General features: G+C 40.0%; 1 protein-coding gene and 1 long non-coding RNA gene across 5 annotated transcripts in view; one reads left to right on the top strand and one right to left on the bottom strand.

The window, feature by feature from the left end:
- LOC112648132 (uncharacterized) overlaps window positions 1-6,551 on the top strand; it is a 39,557-nt gene extending 33,006 nt beyond the window's left edge. The window contains exon 6 of the long non-coding RNA XR_003128788.3: window positions 5,388-6,551. This is a non-coding gene — a long non-coding RNA (uncharacterized LOC112648132). The remainder of the gene's footprint in view (window positions 1-5,387) is intronic.
- The window catches only part of DYM (dymeclin), a 340,736-nt gene that overhangs the window by 168,595 nt on the left and 152,908 nt on the right, over window positions 1-19,233 (bottom strand). For all 4 annotated transcript variants that reach the window (XM_025429635.3, XM_025429632.3, XM_049112965.1 and 1 more), the window contains 2 exons: window positions 11,900-12,013; window positions 10,834-10,928 (listed from right to left, as the gene is read on the bottom strand). In XM_025429635.3, coding sequence (XP_025285420.1) covers window positions 10,834-10,928; window positions 11,900-12,013 — 209 coding nt within the window. The remainder of the gene's footprint in view (window positions 1-10,833; window positions 10,929-11,899; window positions 12,014-19,233) is intronic.

The raw sequence follows: 19,233 nt of genomic DNA, 5'->3' as shown, positions 1-19,233 counted from the left end.
TCTTTCTGAATCACTCTCTCTTATCTGGCCTTAGCATTTTGTAACATATTAGGTATCAATCACAGTTATGGCTTAAAAAAAAAAAAAGGAGAGGGATCCCTGGGTGGCGCAGCGGTTTAGCGCCTGCCTTTGGCCCAGGGCGCGATCATGGAGACCTGGGATCGAGTCCCACGTCGGGCTCCCGGTGCATGGAGCCTGCTTCTCCCTCTGCCTGTGTCTCTGCCTCTCTCTCTCACTGTGTGCCTATCATTAAAAAAAAAAAAAAGGAGAGAGAATACGTGAGCCTTCATGCAAGCCTTTTCTCTCTTGTTCTGGGAAGAATACCAGGCAAGGAGCTGGGAGACATGCTTTCTACAGTCGCCTCTGCCACAATGTTCACTTAGACTCCTCACACAGGAAACCTAGGATTCAGTATTTCTATGTGTAAAATGTGCAAACTAGTCTCGATGTTCTTCAAAGATCTTTCCAAACCTAAAATTTTGTGATTTGTGTTTAATATCAAGATATCCTGCTGATGTCAAAGCCACTTGAAAACAATGCTTTCAGGGTTGTGCTAACAACACTGACATCTGACCAGGGATTCATTATGACACATGACAAAGTTGAGATGGGTGAGGCCAGGCACTCCTTTAGTACTTCTTCTAAGATACATAAATCCAATGCATTAGCAAGTGACACATGAGACCCAAGGTAGTATCAACTAGCTACTTTAATGCCACAGTGGTTTTTCCAACTGGTAACAGAAAGGCATAACTAGGTAAAGACTGTAGGATCATAATTTCCCATGGGTCTCTCAGGTTTCTGCACATCTTGAAAGCAGAGGCATTGATGGCCTTGTGCTCTGGACTATCTTTTCACAGATGTCTGCAGCATGACCAGATATGGAAGGTGGAGCAAGTGTCTGCCTCTAGAGTAGAGGGCAGTTTGTTTGCTATCAAATACATTAAAGATGTCTCCATGCAAACACTGGGCAAGTTTTCTTGAAGCCTATAATAAAAGATTGGGGTTTCCCAAGCTCAGGGTCCCTGCTCTGTAATGCAACACACTCATGTGTAGATGTCACCTGACCTTTGTCAGGTTGCTCAGTAGGCCTAGGGAGCCACAGAAGAAAATGATATTCTGGTTCCTCCTACTGCTGTGGTTAGTAGGCTGTGCTCTATCTCTTACCCAAGAATACTGAGTTTCTACCAGGATCCATGAAACTGTGGAATCTAATTTGTTAGCTTGTAAACTGGGTAAAAATCTCAGATCTTTTATAGCTGATAGGAATAGGGGCTTAACAATTCATGGCTAAAGGACAAAGTATGAACCCTCCCTATTACCTCTACAAAATGGCCACAGCATTCTATAAAACTCTATGCATTTTAATATTTAATTTCCCATGTGACAATTCTTTTCATAAAAGTATGTACTTATAATAAAAATTTATCAGATAAAGGTATGGTCTGCTACTTTAAAGGCTGATATTTTGAATATGCCAGCAGTCTAAACTGAAATTAAACCAATTATGAAGTTTTCACATGTCCCATCAAGTCTACTGAGACACTCTTATTGTAAAATACTAGCAATCTCTGAAGTGTTAGAAATTTTCTATTGGAAACCTTTTTAACTGCGAGCCAAGTGCTCTCAATGTAACTTCTTAAGAAAGGGCTAAACTAAAAAAGCAAACCATGTCAGATTTTCCCCAAAAAATTAGTTACCTTCAAAGTACCACTAACTGTAGGAAGTGCAGGAAGCCAGATTTTCAAGGCAAAACATTTTTCCTTCCTTTCTTGGCTACTGTCATGCCAAGATCAAACAAGGATCGGAAAAGTCTAAAGCAATGGAGAAGCTGGAAGTTCTTTATTGCCTAGGTATTAGGCAAGAACTAGTTAATTCTATCTTTTTAAAATAAATCATGTAAGTTTAATAGAAGTACTTACAGTACAAAACCATTGCTCAGACCTCCTACCAATCTAAAATAAAACATATTCTTAAGAACTCTCTATATTCAGTGAAGTTTTCGTTTAGTGAAATATTTGGGAAATACAGGCGATGTGATGATTCTTTGGGCAAAGAATCAGAATCCAGGAATATTAACAGAGAGCAAGAAATGTTTTTGTAGAGATGTTATCCACATTTATTTTTAGGTTAAAATGATTTCGAAGAATATTCTAACACTGCAATAGAAAAAAAGAGAGCTGTTGAAAGACGTGGCAAGCCACTGATAACTCTCAACACTCACACAAAGCGTACATACATTAGAGATGGAAAACAGAACTCACCAGGATTTCAGAACAAAACTATTTCCTATAACCCTAGTATCATGCAATTCCTACCCTACAGAAATAATTTTCTAACTACAATGATATCAGATAATGATATGGATGGAAACTGAATTAGAATTAAAAAAAATAAAACCAACATGAGTGTAACTAACACAATTTCTATATTCAAAGAACAGCATTAGTCTGAAATTAAAACATAAAATATCTCAGAGAACTTTGGCAGTGGTAGACACAAAGCAAAGGCCTGGTAAGTACTTACTGAATTAAAAATAAATTCTAATGGCAAGGATTAGGTGGAAGAAAAATATTAAAGTTACAAGCAGAAAGATATACAGTTCTTGTCCTCTCTTCCATGTTCATCTCCCTGGATAATATCCACACACCATATACCGCAGTATGTCAACAGAGCCATACCCTCCTCAACTAGCTAATTTAAGAAGGAAAGAAAAGAAAAAAGACCTCCTACAGTCATTGTACCTGTAATTCTATTTAGCTGTATTACTGGAAGGAAGTTGAAATGAAAGGTGAAAGTGGCAAATGGAATGATCAACAAGGGCTTGGTCACCTTAGATGGCAGAGAACCACCTGTCTAAGAAAATCCCCAGTAGCTTGGATACGTGATCCCACAGCAGGTGAGTTATCTTCAGAAGCAATGCTCCTCTGGTCTTGCTCTGTGCAGTAGAAGGCACACTGGCCTCTGATCTGGACACACTTACCAGCTGTGTAGCACCAATACCCTAAACCATATAAGCCTCCAGACTTTTACTAGTCTTAATTACAACAAAAAAAAGAAACAAATGGTGAGATACTGAAAGTGATAGGTATGAATTTATCATTAAATGGATCTTATTTTAAGATCTTATTGAGAGAAAGAGAGTGAGCAAGAGAGAGAGAGAGAGAGAGAGAACATGAGCAGGGGGAGGGGCAAAAGGACAGGGTGAAGCAGGCTCTCCACTGAGCAGGGAGCCCAATTCGTGGCTCAATCCCAGGACCCCAGGATCAGGACCTGAGCTGAAGGCAGAAGCTTAAAAGACTGAGCCCCCCAGATGTCCCCAAAAGGACTTTATTTTATTTTTAAAAGTTCTTTTTTTTTTTTTAAGATTTTATTTATTTATTCATGAGACACACACACACACACACACACACACACACAGAGAAAGAGAGAGAGAGAGAGGGAGGGAGGGAGGGAGAAGCAGGCTCCATGTAGGGAGCCTGATGGGGGACTTGATCCCAGGTCTCCAGGATTACACCCTGGGCCAAAGGCAAGCACTAAACCACTGAGCCACCCAGGGATCCCCAAATAGACTTTATTTTAAAAGTAAGACAGTATTCCCGAAATCTCATAACCAAGAGAAATAACAGTATGTTACCATATATTTGAATATTTTATGTTGTGTAATATAAAATTCATCCCAACAATAGACTGTGTTTTTTTTTTTTTTTAAAGATTTTATTTATTTATTCATGAAGGACACAGAGAGAGGCAGAGACACAGGCAGAGGGAGAAGCAGGCTCCATGCAGGGAGCCCGATGTGAGACTCGATCCCGGGACTCCAGGATCACGCCCTGGGCCGACGGCAGGCGCCAAACTGCTAAGCCACCCAGGGATTCCCGACTGTTTTGTTTCTTAATATTTTCTTGTGTGTTTTTGGTTCAATGTATTACTTGGTTCAGAAGGAAACATCAACCCGTGAAAACTTAATTCAGGAGGGACAGAAGTGAGGAGAGAAATGAGGAGGCCTGATGCAGTAAGGTAATACCAGCAAGTATTATTAAAAACAAATTGTCTATTTATCTTTGATTCCATGGGCTATTCTGAAAGATCTTTACTTGTCCAAAATAGAAGAGCTAACCATTCAGAGTTAAATAACCAACCTCGTTTTGCAGACTTCAGAAAAATGCTGGGTGACTACCATGTCTACTGTTACAGATGCAGAGCAGAACAAGGAAGCTTACAGAGCCTGACAGCATGGGGTTGGTCAGACGAAGAGAAGGAGGGGAATTTACAAGAGTCTACATTCATTACTGCTGGCTGTAAATAGTAAAAAAAAAAAGGGGGGGGGGAGCATAAATCACGGGTTAAAGAATTTTTAAATTCTCAAATTATACAAGAAAAAATTCCTCTGTACTGCTATTAAAAAGTCCTAATTAAAAATGTAATCTGGGCAGCCCGGGTAGCTCAGTGGTTTAGCCCTGCCTTCAGCCCAGGGCCTGATCCTGGGGCCCCGAGATCGAGTCCCACATCGGGCTCCCTGCATGGTGCCTGTTTCTCCCTCTGCCTGTGTCTCTCTGTGTGTCTCATGAATAAATAAATAAAATCTTTAAAAAAAAATGCAACCTATGTTTTAAATTATTTTATTGTCAAGAGGACTGAAAGACCAGAAAACTTCGACACTCTGCACTGTCATCAACTTCCCTAGCTCCAAGCAGCAGCAGGTATGTGCAAAATGCAGCCTGACATGAATCAACTTACATGGAGTCTCAGAACAATGGCTGTCAGAACTAAGCTTAAAATCTCAGCTGCCAGCCCACCTTCTAAGAACCAGTCACTAAGTACTTAAGAGTCCACAGTGTGCTTACTGAGAGATGCTAGATGCTCTCTATAGAGCAATGCAAAGTAATACAGCACAAGTCTTTTATTTCCAGTAATAACTACTCTGCTCAAGCAACAAGACTTTCCACCTCAGGCAAGGCACCTGTGCCACAAACACCTACACTGGTCAGGTCACGACACTTAAGTCCGCTCTCTCCCACATCCACCTCTGGGAGAAGCCACGTCTTCCAACAAGTAGCTTTCTCCTTTCCTGGCCCCTTGAACCCCCTCCTAGCCCCCAAAACTGACCGTGGCCCAGGACTTCTATGAAGCGGTAAACAGGCCAACTAGGTTCTTCTTCCTCTTTGGAAATGTGAATAGGGAAACATGACGTGAATGTTAGCAGCAGCTAGGTCTAAAGTGAAAAGGCCCAGGAGCTATGGGGGACGAGGGGGCCGTGTGTGACACGGTGGGAGGTGGGCCATTACCAGTCTAAGGTAAAACCTAACAGAGGGGTGGGAAACTGGTGGAAGAAGCTTTACAGGAGGAGGAGGTGACACCAGACATTTCCTCAACTATTTTTCCAGGTCCAGACTACATTTTATCCTGACGCAGAATAAGAATACCTGGGAAAGAGCAGCACACTGCAGTGATTCAGTGAGATGAGAGCAGCAGGCACCTGCCAACATATGACAAGTCGTAATGGAAGCCTGAGTACAAGTGGCAGGACCTGGATTCCTCACTATAAGGCAAGGTTTCTCAGTCTCGGCACTGGGTAATTCTTTGTTCTTCTGCATATTATAGCCTCTACCCACTAGATGTCAGGAGCAATCAACCCCCCCCCCCCAAAAAAAACCCAAAAAACCCATAAAACAACAAAAAGACAAACCCCTATCCCAGACATTGCCAAATGTCCCCGAGGGACAAAATCACCCACAGTTGACAGCCCACTGCTCTCAGTAGGCTGAAATGGAACCTCCTGGCAAGGGGAGTAATACTTAATATTTAAGGACAGGGGGGAATAATATCAGCCGTGCCTCTCAAATAGCAGCAGCAAGTGCCAGGGCCTACCACGGCAGGACGTGTGGGGAGGCAAAGGGTCTGGCAGGCTAATGACTGCGTGGCTGAAGCCGGTGAGCAAGGGAACCTGCTGCGGTGGTGGAGATGGGAGTTGGGGGACGAACAAATGGGCGTGTCACTAGCACAGCTGGACAGAACTCCAGGGCCTGACTGAATGTGGCATTTAAAGGACAGGGGGGAAGGATGGGGAATGACTTGAAGGGTTCTGGCCTGGCTGTCTAGGGAGCTGGGGTGAGGGCTATTACACTACAACCTACGATAGGGAACTTCAAAGGGAGAGCAGGTTTGAAAATGAGTTGTTTTTAACTTCATGAAAGTCTGAGGTAAGTGGGGGATATCCAGGTAGAGACATGAGTGGAGTGAGTCAACGCTTACACAGGGTCCATGCTACCTGCCGGGCCCTTTACAGATATTAACTCACTTAACCGTCACCACATCCACGGAGAGAACACCCACCATCACCCCATCTTACAACAGGGAAGCTGCTGCACGGAGAAGTTCAGTAACTCCTCCAAGGTCCCAGAGTTGGTAAGTTTTGAAGCTAGGATCCCCGATCAGAGTCTGTGCTCTTAACCACTATGCTGTACTGTCTGCCTCAGGGAAAGCAGAGAGATTAGGACTGTGAGTGCAGATCTGGATGGTTTTCTGTTCACAAGTGCATAGTAGGTAAAGTCACAGGCATGTATATGAACTAGGGAAAATGAGCAAAAAGAGAAGAAAAAAACCAACATAGCATGAAATACTGAAGAAAAGTTATGTATTAAGCCAAAGGTGAAGTCAAAGCCAGGGAAAGAAGCCAGTTGGGGAGACAGAAAAGGCAGGAGGGAAGGTCATAAGGGCAGAAGTGAGTAATGATGTCTTTGTAACCAGGACAATTCCTTGCATGTAATCTACTTTTTGTGAATGTTAATTAAGTATAATCCCAAATAATGATCTCAAATACTCATAGAATATTCAGAAGACTTTATAGATGAACAAAACTCAAATCATATATGCTTAGGAGATTCTTCTAGAATACCAAGAGTTTACAGAAGATACACTGTCATTAAATACGAGACAATAGCACAGACACCATATGAAATCGCTCTTTACACTTATGTCCAGCTAAAATGGCTTTTAGAAGCTTTATTCACACCCTACTTCATAGCAGTGTAACATGTTACTCTGTTTTGTATTTTGTTGAAGATCACTGGCTCTTCTAGGTTTTGCAACTGACAGATACAAAACCGTGTGGTCTCTTCCTAAAGCAGGATTTAGAAAATGTGTACATGAAACTGATTACTTCTCACTTGAAGCAGTTACTGGAGCATCTGGTGAATCTTGAGTTGTACTGCTATAATAAATCTGTGTATCTAAACAGTTTTTGTTAGGCATTCCTTATCATACTTTACAACTCTATACCCTAAACACAAACATTTAGTGGAAAATGACTTTCCTCAAGATAAAAAAAAAAAGTTGGCCCCCATTTCCAATTCAAAGCAAGTGTTTTCTTTTCTTTTTTTTTTTAATTTTTTTTTAATTTATTTACGATAGTCACACACACACACACACAGAGAGAGAGAGGCAGAGACATAGGCAGAGGGAGAAGCAGGCTCCATGCACTGGGAGCCTGATGTGGGACTCGATCCCGGGTCTCCAGGATCGCGCCCTGAGCCAAAGGCAGGCGCTAAACCGCTGCGCCACCCAGGGATCCCAAAGCAAGTGTTTTCTACAGGAATAAATCTTGATTTCCAGGTCTGAACTTTAAATGCTTTCCAAACTTTAAGCGTGCAAACAAATCATTTGGGGATCTTGTTAAGATGGAGACTTTGGATCTTGTTAAGATGAATGAATGAATGAATAACTAAATAACTAAATACATACATACATACATACATACATAATTAAAAAATAAAATCCATTTACAACTCATTCATACAGTTTCTTTCCTTTTTTTAAAAAAAAGATTTTATTTCTTTATTCCTGAGAGACACAGAGAGGCAGAGACACAGGCAGAGGGAGAAGCAGGCTCCATACAGGGAGCCCGATGCAGGACTCAATCCCAGGACCCCAGGGTCACTCTCTGAGCCAAAGGTAGACGTCCAACCGCTGAGCCACTCAGGCACCCCTTTATAGTTTCTTTTATGTTACTGAACATCAGACCTTTTCTCTCAATTCTTTCCATTATTCTAAACTGCATCTCATTGTTAAGCACATTCCACAGGGTGGCCCCATCTCCTTCCTCAGCTGATTCTTCCAGGCTTTTCTCCTCTAATTTATATTTGGGTCCACAACAGGCCAGTTGAATGGGACTGGTTGTTTTCTAAATATAATGCCCTTTATCACACTACCTCCTGTTCTGTTTTGTTGTGGTTGGTACTTTTCCTCATGAAGCCAATCTCTAGAGCCATCTCTCTCTACTCACCTTGCCTGATTTCTCAAGTAAGATGTGATCTCATCAATTCTCTGAACCACCCACCCACCCTCAGCCAAGGAATTCTTCTCTCATTCTAATACCACATTCTGCTGTATACATGTCTGCCCTTATTTAGCTCAGCTGCCGAAGCAGAAGCTACTTGAGGGCAGGAATTTTTACAACTTGGATGTACCTTGCATGTGTCACACATTTCCTTACTAATACAATGCTAAATAAAACTCCATTAAAATAAAGTGAAGCAATATTCCTGATGATAAACTTGATCTAAATATTCCCAAATCCAAAATCCAAAATCTGTTTCTTATTTCTCCAAATACAATTGATTTTCTGCTTTACTCATCATAGATAGAAAACTAGGAATTGCTTTATTTGCTTTTCCAACTCTTACACCTAGAAAATGTTTATTTCATCATGCTTGACACATGTTATCAGAACTTAAATTGTAAACCTGTTCATTTGCCATTTCATACTGAACAGGCCAAGTGTTGGTGTATCCATTGAGGAAAATGAATCCTGTGCTGCAACCGTCATCAAACCATTATGAAGCTCCAATACACACAAAGATAGACCTCAGAGCAGCACAGTACCCTTAAATCTCTCTCACTAAATCTCTGAACTGCAGCATAGTAACAAAAATTAATCTTCAGAAACTAAAGACTAGAACACCTGGAAAATCTGAGGTAGGAGATGCTATGTGTGCTTTAAGTCACCAAGCTAGTATTAGTACAGTCATTCAAACAGACAATCACTCAAGTACAACTCTCAAAAATAATACATCATAATGCACTAAGACCAGACCTAAATTAAACAGTGAGTCATTGGAAATATCCTCCATTAAATTCTGAGGATAAATATAGAGACCAAGAACATAACTTAATGCCGGGTGACTGTTAAAAATGAGGCCAGATCAATAAGTATCTCTAACCAATGGATGGGGGGACGCCCAGGTAGCTCAGCAGTGGAGCGAGCATCTGCCTTCCTTCGGCTCAGGATGTGATCACAGGTCCTGGGATAGAGTCCCACATCGGGCTCCCTGCAGGCAGCCTGCTTCTCCCTCTGCCTGTGTCTCTGTGTCTCTCAGGGGTAAATAAATAAATCTTAAAAACAAAAACAAAAACCAATGGATGGAAGGTGAGATCAGAGTTTTAAAGTGCTGAGAACTTGCAATCACCACCAATGACTGCAACATAAGACCGAATATCAGGGGATCCCTGGGTGGCGCAGCGGTTTGGCGCCTGCCTTTGGCCCAGGGCACGATCCTGGAGACCCGGGATCGAATCCCACATCGGGCTCCCGGTGCATGGAGCCTGCTTCTCCCTCTGCCTGTGTCTCTGCCTCTCTCTCTCTCTCTGTGACTATCATAAATAAATAAAAATTTAAAAAAAGACTGAATATCAGAACTGCACTGCCCCCAAAACAAGACCCAAAAGAAACAATTTGACTTCACTGACTTACATAACAGATGTTCTGCTTGAGAACCACTGTGATCATCTCGAGCATTCTATCTAAAGACCCAAAAGTATCCACATGTATTAGAACAAAGACAAAAAAAAAAAAAAAAAACAATCTGCAAATGATATTCATTCACATTTGTTAATTAGCTTTCCTACCCTTAAAGAGCGTACTTTGGCAAACGGTGGAGAAGAGATGGGAAGGAGCTTCTGGTGATGTTCTGGCAGGCAGAATAATGGTTACCCCCAAAGCGATCTACCTCCCAACCCCGCAACCCCATGGCTGTTTTGCCCTACACAGCAAAAAAGGACTCTGCGGCTGTGATTCGACCGTGAGCCTGGAGATGGGGAGATGAGCCTGGGTTACCTGGAGAGGGTCACGGCAATCACAGTGACCCGCAAAGTGGAAGAGGGACCAGAAGAGGGGGTCGGAGATGTGAGGACGACCCACAACTTCCCACAGCTGGCTCTGACAGGGAAAGGAAGGGGCCACGAGCCCAGAAAGGCTGCAGCTGCAAGCAACTGGAAAAGGAAAGGAAAGGATCCTCTAGAGGCTCCGGAAAGGAATGCAGCCCCACTGCGTCTGGACTGGAGCCCGTGCTGAACTTTTCATATACAGATTGTACAATAAATCTGCATTCTTTTAAGCCACTGATCTGGAGTAGTTTGTCGCGACAGTAATCGGAAAATAACTAACAGTAAACTGCTATTAAAATTCTCTAAAACAAGCACTGCTACCCTCCCTTAAAGTGTAATGTGATGCTCTGCAAAACGCTCTGCAAATCTGTGAAAATTCAGTTTGTGTCATTAAGAAATCTGCTTCTCTGTAGGAAGCTAACACACAAGGCTTGAAATTAAATGTTATAAAAAGACGGAAAAGTGAATACAATTAACACTGATCAAGAAGTTGGGTTGGAAAACAAAGCAGGACAAGGCATTTTCAACTAAACAAGAAGGGGAGAACTATTAAGAAGGAAAATCTGACATTCCTTTGCGGCTAACAGTATAAAGGGACCAGCACAGGGCCTCTTGCTCTGGGTCAGCCAAAGGGCAGGACGCAGGATTTCTCTTAAAGCTCCTATTTACCTGATGATCCTCTGGGCGGCATACTGGTGGAGAGAACGGAACTGTGCCGACATGTTTGCGAGAGCGGCCAGGCAGTTGGTGTGAAGGTACTTGTCCTGCAAGAAAAGAGAAGGTTGAAAACAGACATCAAGTCTTCTCTACATCTGAAGCAGGCTTAACAGGAAGCAAATGTAAACTCAACAGTCACTGATTTTAGCAAGTTCAGGTCCACAAGCCCTTTTTTCTAATTCTAAAATCCACAAGGCATTGAAAGGTCAGTTTTTTCACCACACATTTGAAAGCAACATCTGATAACAAAAGATTCTGCTGCTCTTTATGGTCTTCATTATCCCCATCCTGGGGGATATTGAACTATTTCACTGCAGAAATATTATGGCTTAATTACAGCAGGCTACTCCAGAACCTCAAGGTTGCAGAGAATATAGCATGTGTACTATAATTATCTTTCTAAAATAAAAAAATTCTCCACTCTTAAACACATCTGACTCCTAGAGTTTCAGATAAAAGGTTATGGAATGTATCCATGTTAGCCTCACTGAGAGAAATAATTAAAAAACAGTGTAGTAAACGTGACCATTTCCCTGAGCCATGAATTCTCTATATTGCTTTCTCTATCAGTGGAAGTGAAATTTGCTCCCAGACACTGCAAACATAATCCAGCTGAAATTTTTCTTGTACCCTTTAAAGTATTCTTTCTACTTTTCTTTTCCATTTTAATTCATATTTCCTGTGCTCATCTCTTCATATACTTCGTTGTTACTGATTTTAAGGGTAAGTCAGTTTTATTGGTCTAGCAAAGACAGATATCTTTTATCAAAGAACATCCCACCATCCATTTTGTCTCATATAAAATATTTCTAATCCATACAATCTACTAAATATTAAGAAACAGACACTCTATACATTACTTTAGGATCATGTATTTCAGTGATTTTATGAAATGTTATATTTGGATTATATTTCATAAAAATGTTAGCACTCTAAATAGCAAGATTGCTTTAAACTACAGGCCTAATTATACTATATGCATTAAGATTAAAAAAAAATAGCTATATGGAATACTTACTCTTGTCCTTGTCATGTTGTACTGAATGGTTCTAATTACAACTAGTATCAGAAGACTCCCCAGTGAAATTTCAGTTAAAACTCGTTCTGAATACCAAGTAATATTTTTCAATATCTGTAATGGGGAAGAAAAGTTTAGGTAAATATGACTGCTTTATAGGAAAAAAGGATGATCCACGTCTATAATTTCTGATGAGCCATGGCTTTGCTCTGAAGGAGAGTTAAACACTATATAAAAGTGAATTGTGAGACTTTCAGTTCAAGAGAGCAAAGCTGTACTGAGGTGTTCACTTCTTCCTTCTTAAATAGAAAAGAAAACAGATTTGGAAAATTAGTACACAAACAGGAGATATATTTGGAAAGACAGATGGCACAAAGGCAAGAGAAAAAACAGGAAAATATGAAAACAGAAAAAATGAGGAGTTTCTTGAAAAGTAGAGCTGTCCCAACAACCACAGAAAACCTTCATACTCGTGTTCAGGAAAAGCCTAGAATGCAAATAAGCCAAGATCCAGAAGACCTGGGCCACGTTCTGCTATGGCTATTAACTGTAGGCAGCTTTGGCGCTCATCTCCAGGCCTCAGGAAGCAAGAAGTGTTTTCTAGCGTAAGCGGTGCAGTTCCACAGTCGACAGGTAACTGGGACATCAAAGAGAGAAGCTGAGCAGTGCACATCTGTGATTTGAAAGGCTAAACTGAAAAGTTCTCTCAGACAACAGCAGTGAAAGCCAAACAAAGTTGAGAGCAAAGTGGAGACCTAATGTCTACTTAATAAAAGGTTCAAAAGATACAGACTAGAAGAAAAACAGAAAAATTAGTAACAGGAGAAAGTTTTGTTGAGAAGAAAACCTTTCAAAATTCTGAGAAATATAGAAAAAAATGTAAAACTGACTCTAGCAAGACTTCTGAATTTACAGTATACAATAAAATCTTACTGCCTCCCAAAGAGAAGAAACAGATTATCACCAAAAGAAAGATAAGCAAACATTAGATTTCTCATCTTAAACACTACACATCTGCTTAACAGAACAGTATCTGTAAATTTTTGAGGAATGGATTATGATTCTAGAATTCTATACCTAGAGAAACTACCACCTAAGTATACAAACAGAGACTTTTAAGTACCCAAAGAGTTAACATGAACCACTCATGCACCATTTCTGAGAGAAAAAACAAGCTACCACACGTTAGTACTTAGCTGCCCATCCTCTCCACCATTACGACATAAAATGACAGCTCAAGGAATTCAAGAGAAGGACAATAAGGACTACCAAATAAAACCCCAAAGCAACAACAAACTGCAATTATAGTCCATGAAATCAGAAAAATAAAATTAAGTCTAAGTAATATGGTTGTACTGCAGTTCTTCTCAAAAATCATTAAAATAAATATTTTTCTGGTAAATCTGCCCCTGGAAAAAGTCCAAATAATAGAATTGAGAAAGGGGGTACAGAAACAGACCAGAAGAATAAAAAAGTAAAGGGATGCTTTGTTCAACTTCATGCAAGTGCAGATGAGTGCCCCCATAACAGATTTTCACTCAGTTCAACTCTCCCCGGCAAGAGTACCATGTCACCCAGTACCCCCCATTACAAATCACCCAACCCTCACCTATTCTGCAGTCTGCACTCGGAGGCTGGCACACTGCAAATGCCCAATACATGGGAGCTGAATATTGTTTGTAAGGTAAAAAATGTCAAAGTGTGAGCATTCCCCTATATCATGACTAAGGATGGCCATCATCAAGTAGAAGAGATAACCTATGTGTATAATAATAGTTGAAAGACTTCGAAAAATGAGTTTTGTCACTTGAACCTTTATAAAGGAACAGTAAAGTGCTCAGTCCCTCTGACTTACCCTCTAAGGTACCAGTTCTCAAAATGTGGTCCTGAGGACCTCTAGGGGTCCCAGACACACTTGTGGAGAATTCTCATGGTCAAACCTATTTTCACGATAATACCAAACATTACTTTCCACTCTCATTGTCTCCTGAGTATATAGTTGCATTTGTCAGGTGCTACATAACATGGCTGATAGGGCAACAAGTTTAATACAGATACAGACACGAGAATCTAGCAGTCTTCTGTTAAGGCAATTAATTAAAAGAGATTTGAAAAACTGTAAATGCCATTCTTCTTGCTAAATTTTTGTTTGGGAAAAGTTACTTTTCATAAATATATATTACTGATGCTAACATGTACTGGGTTTATTATAGTAACTATTATTTCAAATGACCAAATTTATTTTTCAAATATCTCAGTTTTAATTTCTAATATGGTAAATATATAGAATTATGACCTATATAAAAAAGCTATCTGGTGTCCTTCATTATTTTTAGTGTAAAAGACCAAAAAGTTTTAGAACTAATGCTCTTAAGTCTCCAAGTGAACACTGACACAGGATAGTCATTAGGTAACTTTACTAGTGAGAGGTGTCTGTCTTTTTAAAGGTCACACATTTGAGTATAGTTCAATTTCTCCTCTCTCGGTTCCTTTATTTAGAAATAAATTATCATAGGCCATCCTTATTTGAAACAGAGGTCATTAGTTCTTAATGTCTGCTTCTGTGTGTCAATTATATAATTGGATGGAAGAAGTATTTTGAATAAAAGTAGTCTTATTCATTTAACATTCAACAAATATTTAGTATCCAGAGTAAATTTACAATGTTACTATAAAAATTAGAAATCCAATTTAGTGTTTACATAAAACTTTCCTCCTGTGAAAAATGTGTCATTGTTTAGAAATTCTGGGTATACTTAAGAAAAATTATAAATAACTAGTTACAAAGTGCACACAGCTTCCCATAGGCCATTAATGCATAATGGGCAACATACAAAAAATTTTCTTGGTAACATAGCTGTAGCTGTTGACTTATTTAACTGGTTCTTACAAAAACAATTCCCCATCTCTTGTATTCAACATTCAGACATACAGTTTAACAGTCACAGACTGGTATCCTGATCATACAATACATATATTCATCATTTCATGGTCAATTAACTCAAATAATATGCAGAAGGAAATACCTTAAGGATCTGAAAAATGTCTTCCTTCTCAAAAAGTACACGAGAATTACTTGTTCTAGGTCTTTTCCTGAGCGTTTTCCTACTATATAGATTTGGTTTTATTGAATAGATTTCTTACAAAGGTTTATATGCTAGAGTACAGTAAGATACCATGCAATCAATTCCTTACAAAATCAAGTATGTATAGAAAGGCAATGAATAATTAACCTCTATTCTCCTACAACTAACATTAACTGTTAGTATTTTATTTTAACATATAAATACTATTTTATTCCCCCAAAGAGTATAATATCAACCACTAATCAACCACTATCTTGAGGTTGGCATGTATCTTTCCAGTCTCTTTCAAATGTTTTATATGTATACATACTCCCTCAAAACCCAGGATTCCTTTATGTATTTGCTAACTTATAAAGAGTACCATAGTGTCTGGGGTTAAATAGTATCCCCCCAAACTTCACGTCACCCAAAACCTGTGAGCGTTTCTTATTTGAAAACGGGGTCTTAATATAACCAAGATGAGATCATACTGGGTTAGGATGGACCCTAAATCCAATGATTGGTGTCCCAAGAAGAGGAGGAGAAGGGACACAGAAAGAGGCACTCACATGAGAGACCATGACACAACAGACACACAGAAGCTGCAAGCCAAGGACCCCAAGGACTGGCCACCAGAAACTAAGAAGAGGCGAGATCTATCCTCTAGGTCTTTCAGAGAGAGAATGGCCCTACTGATACATTGCTTTTGAACTTCTAACCACCAGAACTGTGATAATAAGTTTCTGTTTTTTAGCCACCCAGTTTGCAGTAAAGTTACGGCAGCCCTAGAAACTAGTACACCACAGGTATTTATTTGCATCTTATTTTTTTCCACTCAATTTATTCTTGTAACACCACTATGATGACGCATATAAGAAAATTAATATTTATCACATCTGCCAAATTCTGATAGTACTAATCATTTCCTAAAGTGAATACTTCTATGGTAGTTAATAAATAGCTGATGCCCCAAGCCACTCCCCCAGAATCTCCTGGGGGTTCAGCAATTAATGTTCAGCAGACAATAAAGGGACCATGGTTGATACCCATTCTCACTGGCTGATTTTGGTACTATACTAGTTAAATATCTGAATATCACCTCTACTTCATTCCATCTAAGCACTAACTAGTGCCTGTTTTCTTGGGTCTACTCTTCTAACGGAAATTGGGATTATTTCCAGTTTTTCCTCCAGTAAGAACAATGTTACAATATGGATTCTTACCTTGACTACCCAAAATCTCACTATATGAAACTCAGAAACCAGGGATTCCATACTCTCCATACTTTCATACTCTGAACATTAATTATCTAAAGTCAGGAAGGAAATCATATAAATTTTAAAAAGAGAAATAATCTGTAAAATATCCGTTTTAAGCCACCCAGTTTTTTTATATGTATATTTTTTATTGCAGTTCTAATTGCTAACATATAGTATAATACCCAGTGCTCATTCCGTCAAGTGCCCCCCTTCAGTGCCCGGTCACCCAGTCACCCCATCAGCCCACCCACCTCCCCTTCTACTACTCCTTGTTCGTTTCCCAGAGTTAGGAGTCTCTCTTCTTTTGTCACCCTCTCTGATATTTCCCTCTCATTTTCTCTCCTTTCCCTTTAATCCCTTTCACTGTTTCTTATATTCCCCGTATGAGTGAAACCATATGTTTGTCCTCCGTACCCTCCAGTTCTATCCATGTCGAAGCAAATGGTGGGTATTCGTCCTTTCTGATGGCTGAGTAATGTTCCATTATACATATAGACCACATCTGCTTTATCCATTCATCTTTCGATGGACACCGCGGCTCCTTCCACAGTTTGGCTATTGTGGACATTGCTGCTATGAACATTGGGGTGCAGGTGTCTTGGCTTTTCACTGCATCTGTATCTTTGGGGTAAATCCCCAGCAGCGGCTGCACCAGTTCACATTCCCACCAACAGTGCAGGAGGGTTCCCCTTTCTCCACATCCTCTCCCACATTTGTTGTTTCCTGTCTTAATTTTCCCCATTCTCACTGGTGTGAGGTGGTATCTCATTGTGGTTTTGGTTTGTATTTCCCTAATGGCCAGTGATGCGGAGCATTTTCTCATGCACTTGTTGGCCGTGTCTATGTCTTCTTTGGTGAAATATCTGTTCATGTCTTCTGCCCGTTTCATGATTGTTTCTGTGCTGTTGAGTTTAAGAAGTTCTTTATAGGTCTTGGATATCAGCCCTTTATCTGAGAGGTCATTTGCAGATATCTTCTTCCATTCTCTAGGTTGTCTTTTAGTTTTGTTGACTGTTTCTTTTGCTGTGCAGAAGCTTTTTATCTTGATTAAGTCCCAATAGTTCTTTTTGCTTTTGTTTCCCTTGCCTTCATAGCTGTATCTTGCAAGAAGTTGCTGTGGCCAAGTTCAAAAAGGGTGTTGCCTGTGTTCTCCTCTAGGATTTTGATGGATTCTTGTCTCACATTTAGATCTTTCACCCATTTTGAGTTTCTCTGTGTCTGGTGTAAGAGAGTGGTCTAGTTTCGTTCTTCTGCATGTGGATGTCCAATTTTCCCAGCACCATTTATTGAAGAGACTGTCCTTTTTCCAGTGGATAGTCTTTCCTGCTTTGTCGAATATTAGTTGACCATAGAGTTGAGGGCCCATTTCTGGGTTCTCTATTCTGTTCCATTGATCTATGTGTCTGTTTTTTGTGCCAGTACCACACTGTATTGACGATCACAGCTTTGTAGTACAACTTGAAATCCAACACTGTGATGCCCTCAGCTCTGGTTTTCTTTTTCAATATTCCCCTGGCTATTCAGGGTCTTTTTCTGGTTCCACACAAATCTTAAGATGATTTGTTCCAACTCTGTGAAGAAAGTCCATGGTATTTTGATAGGAATTGCACTGAACGTGTAAGTTGCCCTGGGTAGCAGTGATATTTTCACAATATTAATTCTTCCAATTCATGAGCATGGAATATTTTTCCATCTCTCTGTGTCTTCCTCAATTTCTCTCAGAAGTGTGCTATAGCTTTTACAGTATAGATCCCTTACCTCTTTGGATAGGTTTATTCCTAGGTATCTTATGCTTTTGGGTGCAATTGTAAATGGGATTGACTCCTTAATTTCTCTTTCTTCAGTCTCCTTGTTAGTGTATAGAAATGCCACTGATTTCTGGGCACTGATTTTGTATCCTGCCACATTGCTGAATTGCTGTACGAGTTCTAGCAATCTTGGGAAGGAGTCTTTTGGGTTTTCTAGGTACAGTATCATGTCATGTGCAAAGAGGGAGAGTTTGACTTCTCTGCCAATTTGAGTGCCTTTTATTTCTTTTTGTTGTCTGATTGCTAAAGCCATCCAGTTTTTAATACTTAATGACGTCATAAGCAAATCTCCAAGAGTTTGCTAGAAAACGAAACTGCAAGGTCACTGAATAGTTCTTTTTTAAAATAAGTGTAGGTTTGGGTCACTATTAAACTAAAAAGCACAGAACAACAGTGTTCATCACAGTAGCACAAGCCGCAAAGCCAGTATTTACGTTAAAATTAATTTTTAATAAAATTATAAATTCAATTCCTCGGTCACACTGGCTATATTACAAGTGCTACCATCTCAGACAGCACAGTTATCACAGAGGTCTCTGTCATCACAGGAAGTTCATGGAAGTTGAGTAGCCTCGAATGAAGAACACCACTGTATCCATCACCATTTTATCAAATGTTAATATCTTGCTTCTGAAGTCCTAAAGCCCTCTAGCCACTCCTCGCTGACCCTATTCTCTAAACTCTGGCAGCCGGAATTTGATGCTTCATTACCATGCAGATTTTTGAGATTCATTATCAATTCACACAGCTCTTTCATCCATTCTAGCTGTTCTACAGTAGTTCATTTATGGAATCAGCGATTTGCAATTTTTAATACTACCAACAATGCTATAGTGAACATTCTTTCAAATACGCTCTTGTGAATCTTTGAAAAAGTTCTTAGGATACGAAGCAGGAAATGGAATTGCTGGGAGGCAGAATATTTACTTCTGCAGGTTATTTGAGGAATGTAAAAGGCCAGATTCCCCTCAAAAGTAGTTCTGCTCATTTATACAGTATACGAGAGCCCTCTTTCTCTGGATCCTTACCAATTCTTTACAGCGCTTAGAATTCCTGCCAAACTGATGAGTGCAAAATATTGCAGTTAATTTAATTAGCATGACCTGACAAATCATCAGGTTGAACATCCTTTAAAAATGCTTGCTGGTGGTACACCTGGGTGGCTCAGTGGTTGAGTGTCTGCCTCCAGCTCAGGGTGTGAT

This window comes from Canis lupus, chromosome 7 (genome assembly GCF_003254725.2).
Source record: "Canis lupus dingo isolate Sandy chromosome 7, ASM325472v2, whole genome shotgun sequence".
Taxonomy (NCBI): Eukaryota; Metazoa; Chordata; class Mammalia; order Carnivora; family Canidae; genus Canis; species Canis lupus.
Note: the sequence above shows the minus strand (reverse complement) of the source record. Positions and strands in the feature narration are given on the sequence as shown.